This window comes from Bufo gargarizans, chromosome 6, assembly GCF_014858855.1.
Source record: "Bufo gargarizans isolate SCDJY-AF-19 chromosome 6, ASM1485885v1, whole genome shotgun sequence".
In the NCBI taxonomy this organism is placed as follows: Eukaryota; Metazoa; Chordata; class Amphibia; order Anura; family Bufonidae; genus Bufo; species Bufo gargarizans.
In genome coordinates this window covers 321,710,254-321,725,995 of record NC_058085.1, presented here as the reverse complement: position 1 = coordinate 321,725,995, position 15,742 = coordinate 321,710,254, and the positions used below count along the sequence as shown (strand labels likewise).

General features: G+C 42.7%; 1 protein-coding gene across 1 annotated transcript; it reads right to left on the bottom strand.

The window, feature by feature from the left end:
• Positions 1 to 3,518: 3,518 nt before the first annotated feature.
• On the bottom strand, positions 3,519 to 13,964 carry LOC122942367 (GTP-binding protein REM 1-like). The gene is made up of 5 exons (XM_044299942.1): positions 12,840 to 13,964; positions 7,942 to 8,227; positions 6,054 to 6,127; positions 5,703 to 5,904; positions 3,519 to 4,601 (listed from the first exon to the last, which is right to left on the bottom strand). Exons 2-5 carry the CDS (start codon positions 8,225 to 8,227, stop codon positions 4,327 to 4,329), a joined length of 837 nt encoding a protein of 278 aa, XP_044155877.1. The 5' UTR covers positions 12,840 to 13,964; the 3' UTR covers positions 3,519 to 4,326.
• Positions 13,965 to 15,742: the final 1,778 nt, after the last annotated feature.

Below are 15,742 nucleotides of genomic sequence, written 5' to 3'. Positions count from 1 at the left end.
TCTTTTAACCCATATGCACATCCTGCATTGCTGCCAACTGTCCCGAATTTGTCAGGACTGTCCCTATTTTTTAGACTGTCCTGGCAAATTCACGCTGTCCCAGGCTGACAATGGTCAGGGCCAATAAACAAATAGTTGTTTATGGGCTGACCAGGGGTGTTCCCAGGGTAGGGGCTTAAATGCCCCAATTTTACCAACTGAAATGTTGGTAAGTATGCTCCTGCTTTCTCTGCCAGCTTCTCCCTCTTCTTTTTGATTGACAAGGCCAGGTACCTGCATAGTCGTCTTATATGGACCATTCAATCAAGAAGAGGGAGGGGCCGGCAGAGGAAGCAGGAGGAGCAAGGGTGCACAGAATGGCTTGGGCCCATCCTTGGTGCACGTTATAGCTCATTTTCATATGGCTTAAAAGTACTTTTTCTACAGAATGAAGCAATGGATCGCTAAGCAAAATATATCATTACATTCAGTTGAGTTAGCCATGTAAGGCATTGTGCCTGGTTTAACAATGAATGTCCTAGTCTCAGACTCCCTTTAAGACTTTTTAGTCCTGGCCCAAATTTTCTCAAGCAGTGAGCTTATCTGAGGAAATGCTTGGTACTAGGCCTAAAACAGTGTCCAGATATGCTGTCCAATTCTATTATTAAAATACCTTTTAGTATTTTGGACACACCAACAATCCTAACCTGCTTGCCCTTACCCTTGTACCAAAATACTGAAATCCAAATCTCCTCGAATAAAAATATGCAGCCCCCCTCTCCTCCAGGAAGCGCACTTTTCTGGGACTTGGACCTGGACGCAGGTAAGATCACTCTCTTTTTCCACCCCTCCATATAACTACACTAGAGAGTGTCCAAATCTCCATAGAAACAGTACACCCAAACACAGAACACTGATACAGTCTTATACAGTAAAAGTCCTTTAATCCACCATCAATGGGACCTGCTAGCTGCCAGATTGTCAGAAATTCTAGATTATTGGACAGTCGTAAAAAAAAGTATATAAAACTTACAAGTAAGTGTGAACAACCTTGAGGAAGAAAGTTTGAACTCAAATTGTTAACACAGAGTTTGGCAATACAGAATTTTCTTTCTTCTACAAAACTACACATTATAATGCAGTTCTGTGTTGGAAACATAGTTACATATAGTTAATACAGTTGAAAAAAGACATAAGTCCATCGAGTTCAACCAAGGGATGGGTGGGGACGCGAATCCCAGAATGAAGTGAGACTCAGATTTCTACACATTTTTCATAAGCATTAATGTCATTTACTTTTAAGAATTCATCTAAACCCTTTTTAAAACTGTCCACTGTTCCTGCTGTGACCACGTCCTGAGGAAGTCTGTTCCACAGATTCACAGCTCTTACAGTAGTTTTGATGCTTCTGGAGACTGAACTTTTTCTTCTCCAATCGGAGGCAGTGCCACCTTGTCTTTTGAAGGCATTTGACATGGAACAGTTTTTCACCGTATTTTTTGTATGGCCCATTTATAAACTTGTGTAGGTTAATCATGTCCCCTCTTAGACGTCTCTTCTCAAGACTAAATACATTTAATCCTTTTAATCTTTCTTCATAATGAAGACCCTCCATGCTCCTTATCAGTTTAGTTGCTCTCCTCTGTACTTTTTCCAGTTGTAGTGCGTCCTTTCTATGTACTGGTGCCCAGAACTGAACTGCATATTTCAGATGCGGCCGCACCAACGCTTTGTAAAGTGGTAGTATTACATCTCTGCCCCGCGAGTCCATGCCTCGTTTAATGCATGACAATATCCTGGTGGCCTTAGAAGCAGCTGATTGATATTCTATGCTGTTATTTAATCTACCATCTACAAGGACATCCAAATCCTTCTCTATAAGTGACTATCCCAGATGCATGGAGATTATTACTACCAAGATGCATAACTTTACATTTATCCACATTGAACCTCATTTGCCAAGTTGATGCCCAATCACTCAGAGTGTTCAGGTCAGCTTGTATTTTATGGACATCTTTCATAGACTGTACAGTTCTACATAGCTTAGTGTCATCTGCAAAAATAGAAATGGTGCTATTAATCCCGTCCTCGATATCATTAATAAATAAATTAAATAATAGAGAACCGAGCACTTAACATTGGGGTACACCACTTATAACACTGGACCATTCTGAATAGGAATCATTGACCACAACTCTCTGGACACGGTCCTTCAGCCAGTTTTCAATCCATACAAACTATACTTTCCAAGCCTATAGACCTTACTTTACCTATTAAACATATGAGACAGTATCAAAAGCCTTTGCAAAATCCAGAAACACTACATCCACCCCTCTGTCCAGGCTTCTACTCACCTCCTCATAAAAACAAATCAGGTTAGTCTGACAACTTCTGTCCTTGGTAAACCTGGGCTGGTTATCTTTCATGACATTATTTACAGTCACATACTCCTGTACATAGTCCTTTAAGAGTCCTTCAAACATTTTTTCCATGACAGAAGTTAAACTAACTGGTCTATAATTACCTGTGGACGACCTAGATCTTTTTTGAATATGGGCACCACATTTTCCTTGCGCCAATCACTTGGCACTGTACCAATGATTGAACTGAGCTCTTTAAGCACTCTTGGGTGTAATCCATCTGGACCCGGAGCCTTGTTCACATTTACCTTATTTAACTTCTCTTGGAACATATCTACAGTTAGCCGATTGAGTATATCACTGGATGTACTAACAGCCCCAGCACCACAGATATCAGCTCCTTTCTCTTCTTTTGTATATACAGAACTAAAAACCCATTTAGTAACTTTGCCTTTTACTTATCTTCAGTGACTACCCCCCTTTAACATTATTTAAGGGACCTGCCTGCTCAGACCTTAGTTTTTTAGCATTTATATATTTTTTTAAAAAAATTGGGATTTGTTTTGCTCTCCTTTGCCACCTGCAGTTCATTTTGTATTTTTGCCGATTAGCTCCTTTTTACAGATTTTTTTAAGCCCTTTGTAAACTTCAAAAGCTACATCTGACACCACAGATTAGTATTTTTTTAAATGCCTTTTTTTTGTCATTTATTGCCCTTTTTACAGTAGCTGTAAGCCATGTGGGGTTTAATTTTAGCTGTGAATACTGGTTACCTGAAGGAATAAAACATTTTGTGCAATTACTCAATCTGGATTTAAAGTTCTCCCATTTATCCTCAGTATTATTATGTGACAGTAGCTGCACCCAGTCTATGCCCTGAAAGGCTGCCCTCAACCCAGGGAAATTAGCCTTTTTAAAATTCTGTGCTCTGCCTGACAGAGTTTGCTTCTTATAGTGTAGGGGTAATATAATCATATTGTGGTCACTATTACCTAGTGTTTCTTGAACAGTAACATTTCCAACAAGCTCTGCATCATTAGAAATTACCAGATCCAACAGAGCATTGGCCCTAGTGGGAGCTTCTACAAACTGGTCCATAAAGTGGTCCTGCAGCAAGTTGAGGAATCTTCTCCCCTTTGCGGTTGAGGCAGAACCATGACCCCAGTCAATGTCTGGGAAGTTAAAATCTCCCATTATGACCACTGCAGCCCGCTCTATTTGGTTATACAGTTGAGCTTCTATCTTCTCTGTGATGTTAGGGGGTCTATCGATTACACCAAGTATTATTTTTTCAGGTTTATATCTGTTTGAACTTTCATCCATAAGGTTTCAGCATCCTCACCATCCGCACCCACAATTGCCTCTTTCACACGCTCTGGATAATCAGATGCTGGCAAGACACGCTGCTCCACTCATTAAATGGTTAACATCCTCTTCAAGGAAACTGAGCCTAAGACATGGGATCTGCAAGTCATTCCCATCCCTCCTCCTCTCTCACCCCCTCTATCCGTGCAGTCTCTCCCGGCCTCTCTCCATAAACACTGAGCTCAGTTTTTCCACTGTTTGGTCAGTGTTGGATTAGAAGGGAGCTGGGCAAAATTCCATAAAATCTTGCAAGAGGAGAGAGGGGGAGGAAAAAGAAGAAGATGGAGAGATTGTGGAGGAGAGGTGAGTCTCAGGGTGACTCCAGCTCCTTTACTTAAGTTCATGCGCAGCGGAGATGTGGATTTTGTGTATACAGAGAGGTAAATAATAAAGAAGAGAATAGTCGTTTATTAATCACATGACTATAGTGTAAATGAGAGTGAAAAGTGCTGAAAAAAGACACAGTTGGAAAAAAAATGTACATCCTTTGAAATGTTGACGGAAACCGCCATAATTGGGCCCAAATGGGATATTCCACCTCAGGTGGGTGGGTGTTGCATCCACATGGCCTATACCTTCTGCTTGAAGTGTTCTAGGTTCCTACTGTCCATCAAAGAACCTCTCACAGGACAGACAGGTCATGACACGACCGTGAATGTACTCTCAAAACGGTCTTGCTGTTTCGGGTTACAAGCCGGTCCAGGAACCTGCGTGCCCGCTTGCTGAGGCTTTCTTTGCGATGGCTTCGTATGCGGAAGCTTTCGGCTGGATCAGCCCCTTCTCTCCGTAGCCGTATCTGACGCACCATCCCCTCAAACAGCTCTTGGACGTTGTGCTGCAGGACAGCTGAAGTCTCGATAAATTTACAATCAAACACCACGGCACAGGCTCTGCCCTCTGTGTAAATGAAGATCACACGTCACTGCCAACATTTGAGATGTTTACCATACAGATTTTAATCACAGCAAGTTCTGCTATTTATTAATGTACTTTGTGTTTCAGCTACTCATTGTTTTTTAGACCTCTTTCACATATCAGTGATGATGTCCATGACAAGATAGTCAGTGTTTCATTCATAAAGAGGTCCCTGAAGGAGCTGTTTTTGGTCTGTTTTTTACCCCCTGTGTGTCATCAGTCTTCCACGTACACTGCTAGGCTGGAAAAGGGATTTCCAGAACATCTTCTGCCAATGGTGCTACTAATCATCTACCAATGGTCCTACCAATCTCCTACCAATGGCCAGTAAAAACCACTGACAGAACACTGAGGCCATCTGTGTTTTCTCAGTGCTTTTAATAAACCCATGATGTTCAATGGGTGTTTGGTCTGCTTGTTCACCTGCTCTGCCATATCCAACCTGTATTGAATGTAATGTAACCTCTGCTGTGTCAGACTGGTGTTCCTGGGGCCTACTAAACTAAATTATTCTTGAGGCCTAACCCCCATATCACCAATAAAGTTTAATAGGCTTTGAATCACAGAAATAGACCCTAGAGTCAAGTGATTGGCTCTAAAGGCAGCCAAAAGGTTTTTTTTCCTGTGGTATCAAAGTTTGGGTCCACCTGAGGATCCTCTGGTACTCCCCTGGTCTGACCCTCAACCGCTGAGGAAGGGCCCACATGAGCAGTCTGGTGGTGTGCAAGAGCCGCATATCAAAGGCATGGGCTGTCTCTAAGAAAGATACTATAGTGTATATCTACATTATATCAGCATAGTCTAGCCCAGAAGGTGTATATTCATGTATACATATAGAAATAACTTTCTACGGGAAACCAGAACACCATGCTTTACATTGCATGCTTAATTCGGAAAACAGTAAAATGCTACAAAGCAGGAAAAAAGAAGCTTTATGTAGATGTAGATATCGGGGAGATCCTTGGAGTGGGAAGAGCAGGTAGGAGGAAACGTACTTTGGCAGAGCATGACTGAAGCTGGAAAGGGAGCCCTTGGTCAGCTGCCATATATTTAAACAGGTTTCACTTTCTCTTAATCACTCACCTTCTACAGACACTTCTCGACTGCGGACAAGGTCTGTCTTGTTTCCTACCAAGATTATTGGAATATTTTCATATTGACGTGTGCGCCTGAGCTGAATCCGTAACTCCGAGGCGCTTTCAAAGCTGGAGCGGTCTGTGACGGAGTATACAATGATGTAAGCGTGACCCATTCGAAGAGCTCTAGTACATCCATCTGTTCGCTTCTGAAGGCAAATGAATATACAGAGTTTATTAATCTGCACCTTGCAGCGATTCTTATGTGACCACCCACCTCAGGCCAGCGCCATAAGGAACACAACTGAAAGGTGAGTGTCTCATCTACAGATTTGAGTTGGTTAATGGAGCGGCTTACCTGAATCTCGCAGATGTCCATCAAGAGAAGGCTGGTGTCTTCTCCATCCACCGTCAGGGTGCACTGGTACAGCTCTGAATGAAAGGGTCAGTGGTTACTGATGCTGGATCTCCCTGCCACAATGCAAGACCATGAAAAAAATGGACATATCCTTTTCCATATGATGGATGTAAGAGAACCTCCCAGTGGATAATGCTCTGGAGGATCACTGGCATCCTTTGGTTTTAATGGGCACCACTGGTCTCTCCAGATGCTCAAAAGAAGGGGTTGCAGAGGTAGAGGTCAGCCTTGGTGACTCATATTCTCCTATGCCACAGAGAAAGGTGGTAGGCCTTTATTGATTTTCCATTGAGGCCTTGGAGCTTCAAGGTATGCCTGTGAGGGACCCCTGCAATCAGCTAGTGACTGAGAACCTGCTCAATAACACACTTTTTGAAAGAGACAATATTGTAAAGCTCTGACAAGTGGATTTGCCTTTTAATTCAATGGCCAACCCCCCCTTCCCCCTCAGGCTTAAAGAGGACTTGTCACCTCTTCTCACATGTCTGTTTTAGTAACTACTTGCATTCCTTATGTAATAACAATTCTGGAGCATTTATTCTCATGACTCTATGTTGTGATATTACTTTATTATTCCTGATAGAAGTTATGCAGGAATTGCTAGCAGTTTGCAATAAAGGTCCAAGTGGGTGTAACCAACTGAGAGTGTGTCCCTGCACAGTCTAAAACTTGCAGCACTCATTGGATAGAGTCAAACTGTGCAGGGACACACACCCAACTAGTACCACCCATTTGGACCTTCATTGCAAACTGCTAGCAATTCATTTATAATGTCTAGGAGGAATAATAAAGAAATGGCACATCATAGAGTCATAAGAATAGATGCTCCAGAATTCTTATTACATCATGAATGTAAGTAGTAGACATGTCAAAAGAGGTTACAGGTCGTGTTTAAATATATTTCACCAACATCTGATTCATAAATTCAAGCTGCATTGTCATGAGGTAGACAAGTTCTCAGGGGTGTATATACTGTTGCAAGCAATGTGTTGGGGTACTTTCACACTTGCGGCAGAACGGATCCGACAGGGTGAACAGCCTGTCGGATCCGTCCTGCCGCAAGTGTGAAAGTAGCCTTAGTTACTCCACTGTATCTACAAAACTAAGTGACTTTAGAAGTAGTTGTGTCATGAAAGATTGTATCATTTTGTGTCTCCATGGTTACAGACTACAAGCAAACCCTGTGTAGTCTGATCCTGCAGTTCTATATTCTTACATCTCTACTGTCTGTATCAACAGAAATAGTGGAGGAAGACATGACTGCAGGATCAGACAATACATGGGTTGCTTGTAGTCTGTAATCTTGGAGACACATATGTCGGGTATGAATAGGAGCTGTATCCAAAGAAAAATAGTGGATTTTTTAAAATACACTATTTCCACAGTTGTTGCATTGCTTTTATATTGGTTTGAACAATAAAAATGGCTGCAAAGGTGGATTTCTCAAAAAGAGGCAGTGGTGTAGCTAGAGGGTACAAAGGCATCAGTCACAACTGGGCTTCCACTCCAGGGAGGGCTTACTTTTAGCATAGGTCCCCAGTGCTCTATAACAGACCAGCATCATTATTTGCATTTGTGCATCAGGCCCATTAGCGTCACACCACATTTCTGACCAGGGAGAGTCCACAACCATGGCATTTCTGTTCATACAACACTGGCATCAAGATTTAGGGTCTAAAATTCAGTAGTTAGACCTGGCCACCACGTTCATTTCTATTATAGTTAGTTATGGTAAAAACCTGGATAGTCTTTTCACAAGATATGACCAATAGGGGGCACTGTAATGATAATCAAACCAGTCTGCGCCTCAGACACTACTTTCGCTCACCTTGTTGTTGTTCTGCTGATTCCCTGTCTTGATCTCTTCTGAATATGCCGACCAGACTTGACTTCCCAACACCAGGATCTCCCAGCAGAATGACCCTAACGAGTCCATCAGATGTTCCCTCTGATCCCTGTGATTCTGAAGGACCATCTGTTCCATCTGTTTCTCCTGCATGCTGACAGGAAGCAGAAATGTCCATGATGGGGTTGTTGGCGTGGGAACGGTTCTGGTGTGCGCAAGGTAGGGGTGTGCTAGCTCTCCTCCTCAGTGGGGCACGAGCTGCACACATCTAAATAAGAGCAGAGACAGGAACTCATCATACACTTCACATATGTCTCCCTGGGATGGGTGGCCATAGGCAATGGAAGCCTCTTAGATACTGATGGTGGAAACTGAGAAATCTGGAGTATTGAGTAGGCATTTTCGAACAAAATTCATTGTAATCATAGGGGAATTTTGTCATGGATTCGCCTTGTATTTGCCAATGAGCGGTGTCAAAATCAGCAGCAGAAAAACCCCTGCCACATCTGGGATTACCATTAGTTGGCATATACAACAAGCATATAGGGGGAGATTTATTAAAAATGGTGTAAGGGAAAACTGGCTTAGTTGCCCACAGCAACCAATCAGATTCCACGTTTCATTTTCCAAAGGAGCTCTTAAAAATGAAAGGTGGAATCTAATTGGTTGCTATGGGCAACTAAACCAGTTTTCCTTTACACAAGTTTTGATAAATCTCCCCCATAGACTTCCTCTGAAAATGACTTTCAGATTGTTAGTGGGTATGTCTAGTCATATGTCACTAACCTTTTTTAGTTCAATTTATCAAACAGTTTTTAGACACTTTCATAAAACTGCTGCTTTATGTTTCCGTTCCTCACCACTTTCAAAATCTCTGCATTTCGTCAGTGAATACAAACATTCTTGTTCTACGAAAACTACCCTCCAGTCTGGCATATAAAATTAACATTGCCTTCCTGGTGTTGTCCTATCATTCATCATGTCACCAGTCTGTCAGTTCAAGGGCTCCTTTGCTTTCCTTAAACATGGGCACAGTACTTCTCAGACTACTTGGTACACACTTTGCATTGGTAGTCTGAGACACTCCCCCTTTTCCAGCCTGAGAAGCTGTGTGAAAGCACAGAGGCCCAGAAATTGGCGGATTAGAGGATAGGAGAAAGTTTGTAATATAGCGTACTTAACTTTCCGAAGTTTTGTGGATCGGGAACCTGGTCACATGACGTACCTCTTCTGAAAATCCAGCTTCCATTAAAATCACGTCCTTTATGGTTTTCTGCATGGGCTATGGACACAACGTCACTTCCACTGTGGACGGGGCCAGAACTATCCCTCTCCTGAATCCATCCCATCTGCGCATGCGCCAGGGAGAGGAATAGTTCTGGCCCCATCCACAGCAGAAGTGGAGTCTGATCTATAGTCCAGACTGGAAACCTGGTAAAGGATCAGATGTCGGCGGATTCTGGCTTTTCAAAAAAGGGTTATTAAAGGGGTTATCACATCTCTACGTTTCCAACTCCAGAAATTAGGGAAGCAGCATTCCTTGTTCAGCTACACTGTTTGCAGAGCTCCCATTCACCACTATGCCAACTCGGCTGTTTCCGGAAGCCTGACACCTAGGGACAGCGCTTAGTCCCATCTTGCTGCGAAAACGACAAGATGGGACAACCCCTTTAAGTGAGAGGTCAATCCATGCATCTTTGAAACGGTAAGTATATTACAAACTTCCTTCTACATGCGTGTTTTGTGTAATTAAGGTGCATTCTGGAAAATTCCTTTAAACATTAAAGGGGTTCTCCGGGCTTTTAATATTGACGACCTATCCTCAGGATAGGTCGTCAATATCAGATTGGCCGGGGTCCCACACCCAGCACATCTGCCGATTAGCTGTTTGAAGGGAAGGCACGCACAGTGCGCACGTGCCGTCTCCTGCCTCTCTTTCTGCTCGCCATAGACATAGCAGCGGTGAACAGGAAGCGAGAAGGGAGACGGCGCTGGCACACTGCGCGCTCCTTTCCTTCATACAAATGATCGGCGAGGGTGCTGGGTGTCAGATCCCCACCAATCTAATATTGATGACCTATCCTGAGGATAGGTCTTCAATGTTAAAAGCCCAGAGAACCCCTTTAATTACATACATTATGAATAAGGAACGTGTTGAACAATTCTACTCTGCAATGTAGTGTGGAAGTGAAGGTAAATTAAAGGAGTTCTCCATTTTTGTTTTAATGTAATTTGTAATAGTCACTGTATAGTGTTGACCAAGCCGACAGCCTGTTTCACGTCATGGTTTTAACACAATTTTTGCAAAAAAAAAGCTTCAAAAATGTCAAGACCAAGATAATACTTAAAATTAGACACATTGGGGGTCATTTACTGACATTTTTACGCCAGTTTTTGGTGTTAAAATAGTCGCAAGTTCCTTTTTCCGTCTATATTTAAACATCCGCATGACAATAGTTTTTTGCATGGGTGAGACGTGCCGGGGCAGGAGCATTGGCCAAGGCAAATTTTCTAACATGTACACCTGAAAGCAGGTGTAAATGTCGGCGCCTTGTCATACATTGACCAAATACTCCGGCAGCGCAGAGGGGAAACAAAAACTGGCATAAATCGTCGGTCTTTGTAAATGACCCCCACTGTGAGAATATACTCTACTGAGCTCTGTCAACAGGACATAACCAGGATGGGTTAGCCTCCTCTGAAGGTAAACAGTCACCCTTCACTGACCGAAAGCAGAGATCTTGAGAATGGGGAGGATCCTAAACATAAATTTGCACAAATTTCCATTATACAAGGATTAAGCTTAATTTACAGAAACCACCCTTTTAACCTAGTTATAGGATACTGTGCAGAGCAATGACCTAGTTGTGGGCTGACGGGCAGAGCATTGCGACTGGCTGGAGGATACGGTGTCAATTATCGACAAGGCTGTGATTATTTATACCATCCATCAAATGGCAGGGTAGTATGTGTGAGTCACTGAACTGTGAGGCCCTACGTGGTCCTGCATCATGGCAACAATGCCGGAGTCACATGACATCCACGTATCTACGATTTCAGCTGGATGACCTTTCCGCGTATTACTATCGCTTTAAATCATTTTTATTGTGCCAAGTTACATCTGTCAGATGCGCCAGTGCCAGCCTCATTGTTACAGATGGATGGTAAGGGACTGGGCACAAATCAGAGCAACCAGGTAGGTGTAAGACTCGGCATTTACAGCAAATGTATCAAATATACCAGGTAACGGGCATAAGGGGGCAGATTTACTAATCCTATAGATGGCCGGGACGGATTGGCCATAGACCTTGCAGGGAAATTTCCCGCTGGTTCTATGCCCAGGGGCCGATGCCTGGGCCCTCCTCATGGCCATCCAGTGGAAGTTTTTGGGGATGTATTTTGTGATGGACTATGGTAATTGGCTCTGTTGGGGTGATATGATGTGCCACAATATGGTATTGCTGGCCCTGCCTTCCTTCAATTTGGACCCAACTACAAGACGGCGCCACTTTTAGTATTTTTTCCAGGCACAGACACTCTTCTCTGACTTTTTAAGACAGGATTTTCCGCCAGCATTGTGGGACAATTTGGGGGCAAAATGTTGCATCTTATTCCACACCCCCTTTCAAGGTAAGCCATGTCCTTTGCCGCTAATCCATGCCCCTTTTTCAAGCGAAATTGCACAACTTTTTAGACATTCTAGGTGCAGACACAAAAGTAAATCTGGGTCAAGGGCATGGTGAGGAGACATCGGATCCATTGCATCTGATCACGTGACCAGCAGAAATGAAAAAATGTCTGTCGTTCCGCCATTATGCCTACAGGGAAAAAAAATACCACCCTTTTGGAGAATTCGCTACAGTGGAAATCCTTGGGTTACGTTTTCCACCCTATAAACCTACCCTATATTTATCATTCTTTATATAGAGCTGACACATGCTGCAGCGCCGTACACATTCACATTGGCTACTGATCCCTGATGCTTGCACTCTAATCTCCATGTCATTGCAATTATCACCATTGTGTCACACCAGTGATACTCTAGTGAAACTACAACTCTCAGGGTGCTCTGACAGCATGTAGAACAGTAAGAGAGTTGTCAAGTAACATGCCGAGCTGCAAAACACTGAATAACGCTCAGCAGTGGTCTCCTGCGGTTCTGCATACGCTAAATACGCCTGTGTTTGCCTGCTCATCGATGGCACCGGTTTGCGTCTGGCACGGTTGTCAAAGCTCCTGTAGTTGTTAATTAGCTGGCACACTGGCATGACTTTTATTTTTCAAGCTATGGAAATTATGCCCTATTTATTTTTAGATTCCAAGATTTTTTAAAGGGGGCGTGTCTAGGCAGTCGCAAGATCGCGATATATTGATCATTAGCAGTTATTGATGCATTTTATGCCAACTGGGCAAAATATACACAGTGCCAATCTAAACACGCCATAAATGTAATGTGAACATTGCTTTGTCTCTAGTGCGACACACTTTTGAAGTTAATGTTTCACATGACATTGAAAAGGAACGTCTATCGCAAATTACACCAATCCCGACCCCCCATCTTCCTCTGATCTCTTCTTCTTGTAACGTACATGGCGACATCAAGTTGAATACAAGTGGGATTTGTCTGCGGGTCCCATGAAATTTAGACATAACATAAAAATTGCTGACCTGTGGCATGCAGCTTGTACATACATTGGAAAAGTCGCTTATGATTTGTGACCTGCGACCAAAATCTTAACAGGTTTGGTCTGGTCGCGGACTCATCACGTGTAGTAACCCGACCGCGTTCACAATCATTAATTGGGATGTCACAATGCGATCTTGGTGGTGTGTGACCAAACTCGCCATGTAGTTCTAGCACATGTTGATTTAGGTCTTACCTCTGCCCCGAAGAGGACTCCGAATCTGATTCCTGCTAGGTCCTGAGCGTTCTCTTGCCTTGCTGATGGTCTGTAAACACCCTGAAATATCCTCCAGTATATGAGAAGCCACCGTGTCCTAGGACACTGACGACGAGGTTTTCCCTCTGGGATGTGAATGTCTCTTGCAGCGTCCAACTCTCTCGCTGTCAAGTATAGGACAGCTGTGTTTTATATGAAGCAGCAGCTCCCTAGCGATAGAACCACACCTCCTGCATGTACCACCGGCAGCAGGACTGTACGAATGACCTAATGTAAACCAAAGTGCTGGAGCAAGAAAAGGGTTAAATACGACCGACACCGCAGTGAAGAACAAGAATCAGAACTGTTCCAAGGATCCTCAGTGTGTAATAAAAGGCACTGCAGCTTTCAATGTCTCAGTTTTCAAGATCTCTGTTTGCCATCAGTGAACAGAAACAATCTTTTTAAATTTAAAGGGTGGAAAAATGTATCAGTCTGGAGTCCAGGATGTTTAATTAAGGGCTTATGCACACTAGAGTGTGTGCCCCATGCCCATGCTGTGGACCGCATATAAAGGACCGCAATGCACGAGCACTGTCCTTGGGCACGCCATTTGCGGATGCGGATCCATTGACTTGAATGTTCGACGATCCACAATATATGGTCCGCACCGCACCCCGTTCTATTTTTTGCGGTGTGGAGACACGGACCGAAATCCCACGGAAGTGCTTCGTAGTGCTTCTGTGGGCTTCCGCTCCGTGCCTCTGCTCTGCACCGCTCTGTATTTTGAGGATTGTGCACCCATTTAAGTCAATGGGTCTGCATCCGTGATACGGAGTGCACATGGCCGGTACCCATATATTGCGGACCTGCTGTTTGTGGTCCGCAATATGGGCACGGGGCGCACACACTCGTGTGAATGAGCCCTAACTCACAGACAATGGCTACACTGAATACAAAACGATTAAACCCTCAGCTGTGAGAAGTGTTTGAACTGTAAACCTCTTCGGCCTCTTAATTTAAAGACAAACTTTCCAAAATGGCAAGGAAAATATGGCATGGAAATAAAACATAAAGGGGAGATTTATCAAAACTGGTGTAAAGGAAAACTGGCTTAGTTACCCACAGCAACCAATCAGATTCCACCTTTCATTTTTCAGAGCTCCTTTGGAAAATGAAAGGTGGAACCTGATTGGTTGCTATGGGCAACTAAGCCTTTTTTCCTTTACACCAGTTTTGATAAATCTCCCCTTTATGTTTCATTTCCATGCCACCAGTTTTACTGAGAGTGGAGATGCCACACAGAGCCAGTGACTGGGTGCAATATGTGTATACAGGCGTATCATCGCTGCACCTAAGTAAAGGCCAAAGGGAGGCAGAGAAATGGCAGGGTCCAAAGGGACAGCCCTTTAACTACAACATAACTCTACGTCGTTGGTGCACTGTAAATGTATAGGGCAGGCTCACAAGCTAAGGTCACTCCATATGTGGCAGGTGCTGGCTGTATAATACAGCTGACACCCAGCCACAATGAATGGGATTGGAGATTACTCCAAACGCAGTGATTTAAGCACTCAGATTCTGCAGTTGATGGCGTAGAACGCTTCATGACGGTGGTTTTCCCTACTGGCAATGGCTTCTTTTAGCAGGATGCGTCCTGCCACACTGCAATAATTGTTCAGGAATGGTTTGAAGAACATTACAGAGTTCAAGGTGTGGACTTCGCCTGCAGATTCCCCAGATCTCAATCCAATCAATAATCTGTGGGACGTGCTGAAAAACAAGTCCGATCCATAGATGCTTAACCTTACAACTTACAGGACTTAAGAGCTATGTACACCTTTGGTGGCATATTTTTTATTATTGCATTGTACTCATTTTGAGCTAAATATAATTTTTTCAATTGGTCTTTATTAAAAATATTGAGCCATTTTCTCCGGACTGCTTTAAGTTTTTCTAGTAGCTGGTTCTAAATTTTCTTTCTGCTCCGTCAGGCAGGGAGCTGACGGGCTCCTTATCTCTGACCTTATAAACACTTATTATAGCTCAATTCTTTTCTTATAAAAATAATGTAGCTTAACCCTTTCACTCCCAGAGGGTTGTGTTTTTATTAGCGTGTTTGTTTTGCGCTCCCTGCCTTACCAGAGCCATAACTTTTTTATTTGTCTGTTCACATAGCCACATGAGGGCTTGATTTCTGTGGGACAAGTTGTACTTCCCAACGCCACCATTTAATATTGCATATGATGTAGTGGGAGCAGTGGGAAATAAATTCCAAATGGGGTGAAATTGCAAAAAAAAGCTATTCCACCATAGTTTTATTTACGATGTTCCATGTACGATAAAACTGACCAGTTACTTTTATTCTACAGGTCAGTACGAATCCGGCGATATATTATATAATATATATATTATAGTTTTTCTTGCATTTTGATAGTAATAAAAAAATTAAAAAGTGGGAAAAAAAATCTGTTTTATTTTTTTGTCGCCATATTTTGACTCCTATAACTTTTTTGTAATTATGTGTACGGAGCTGTATGGGGGCTCATTTTTTGCAGGGCAATCTGAACTTTTCATTGACACAATTTTGGTTTGTGTATGACTTTTATTTAATTTTTTGTAGAAAATAAAGCGACCAAAAACGGCGAATAGGCCATTTGGATGCTTATTTCCATTTTACTGTTTGCTGTATGGGTAATATATTTTTATACTATGGGCGTTCTCGACACATCGTGACACCCATGATTTGTATTTTTTTATTTTTTTTAGTTCATTTATTTTTATTTTGGGAAAAAGGGTGGGGGGTGATTTGAATTTTTTTATTTTTTATTTTTCAATTTTTTTCACATTTTTTTTTACACTTTTTTTTATAGTTCCCATAGGGAACTATAACATGCAATCAT

Bases quoted from the DNA above. Each gene is read 5' to 3' on its own strand.
- LOC122942367 (XM_044299942.1), bottom strand. From the start codon at position 8,227: ATGTGTGCAGCTCGTGCCCCACTGAGGAGGAGAGCTAGCACACCCCTA. The intron at 6,128-7,941 runs GTGAGCGAAAGT...CCTTTCATTCAG, and splicing joins ATCAGCAGAACAACAACAAG to AGCTGTACCAGTGCACCCTG. The intron at 4,602-5,702 runs GTGAGTGATTAA...TCATTTACACAG, and splicing joins TCGAGAAGTGTCTGTAGAAG to AGGGCAGAGCCTGTGCCGTG.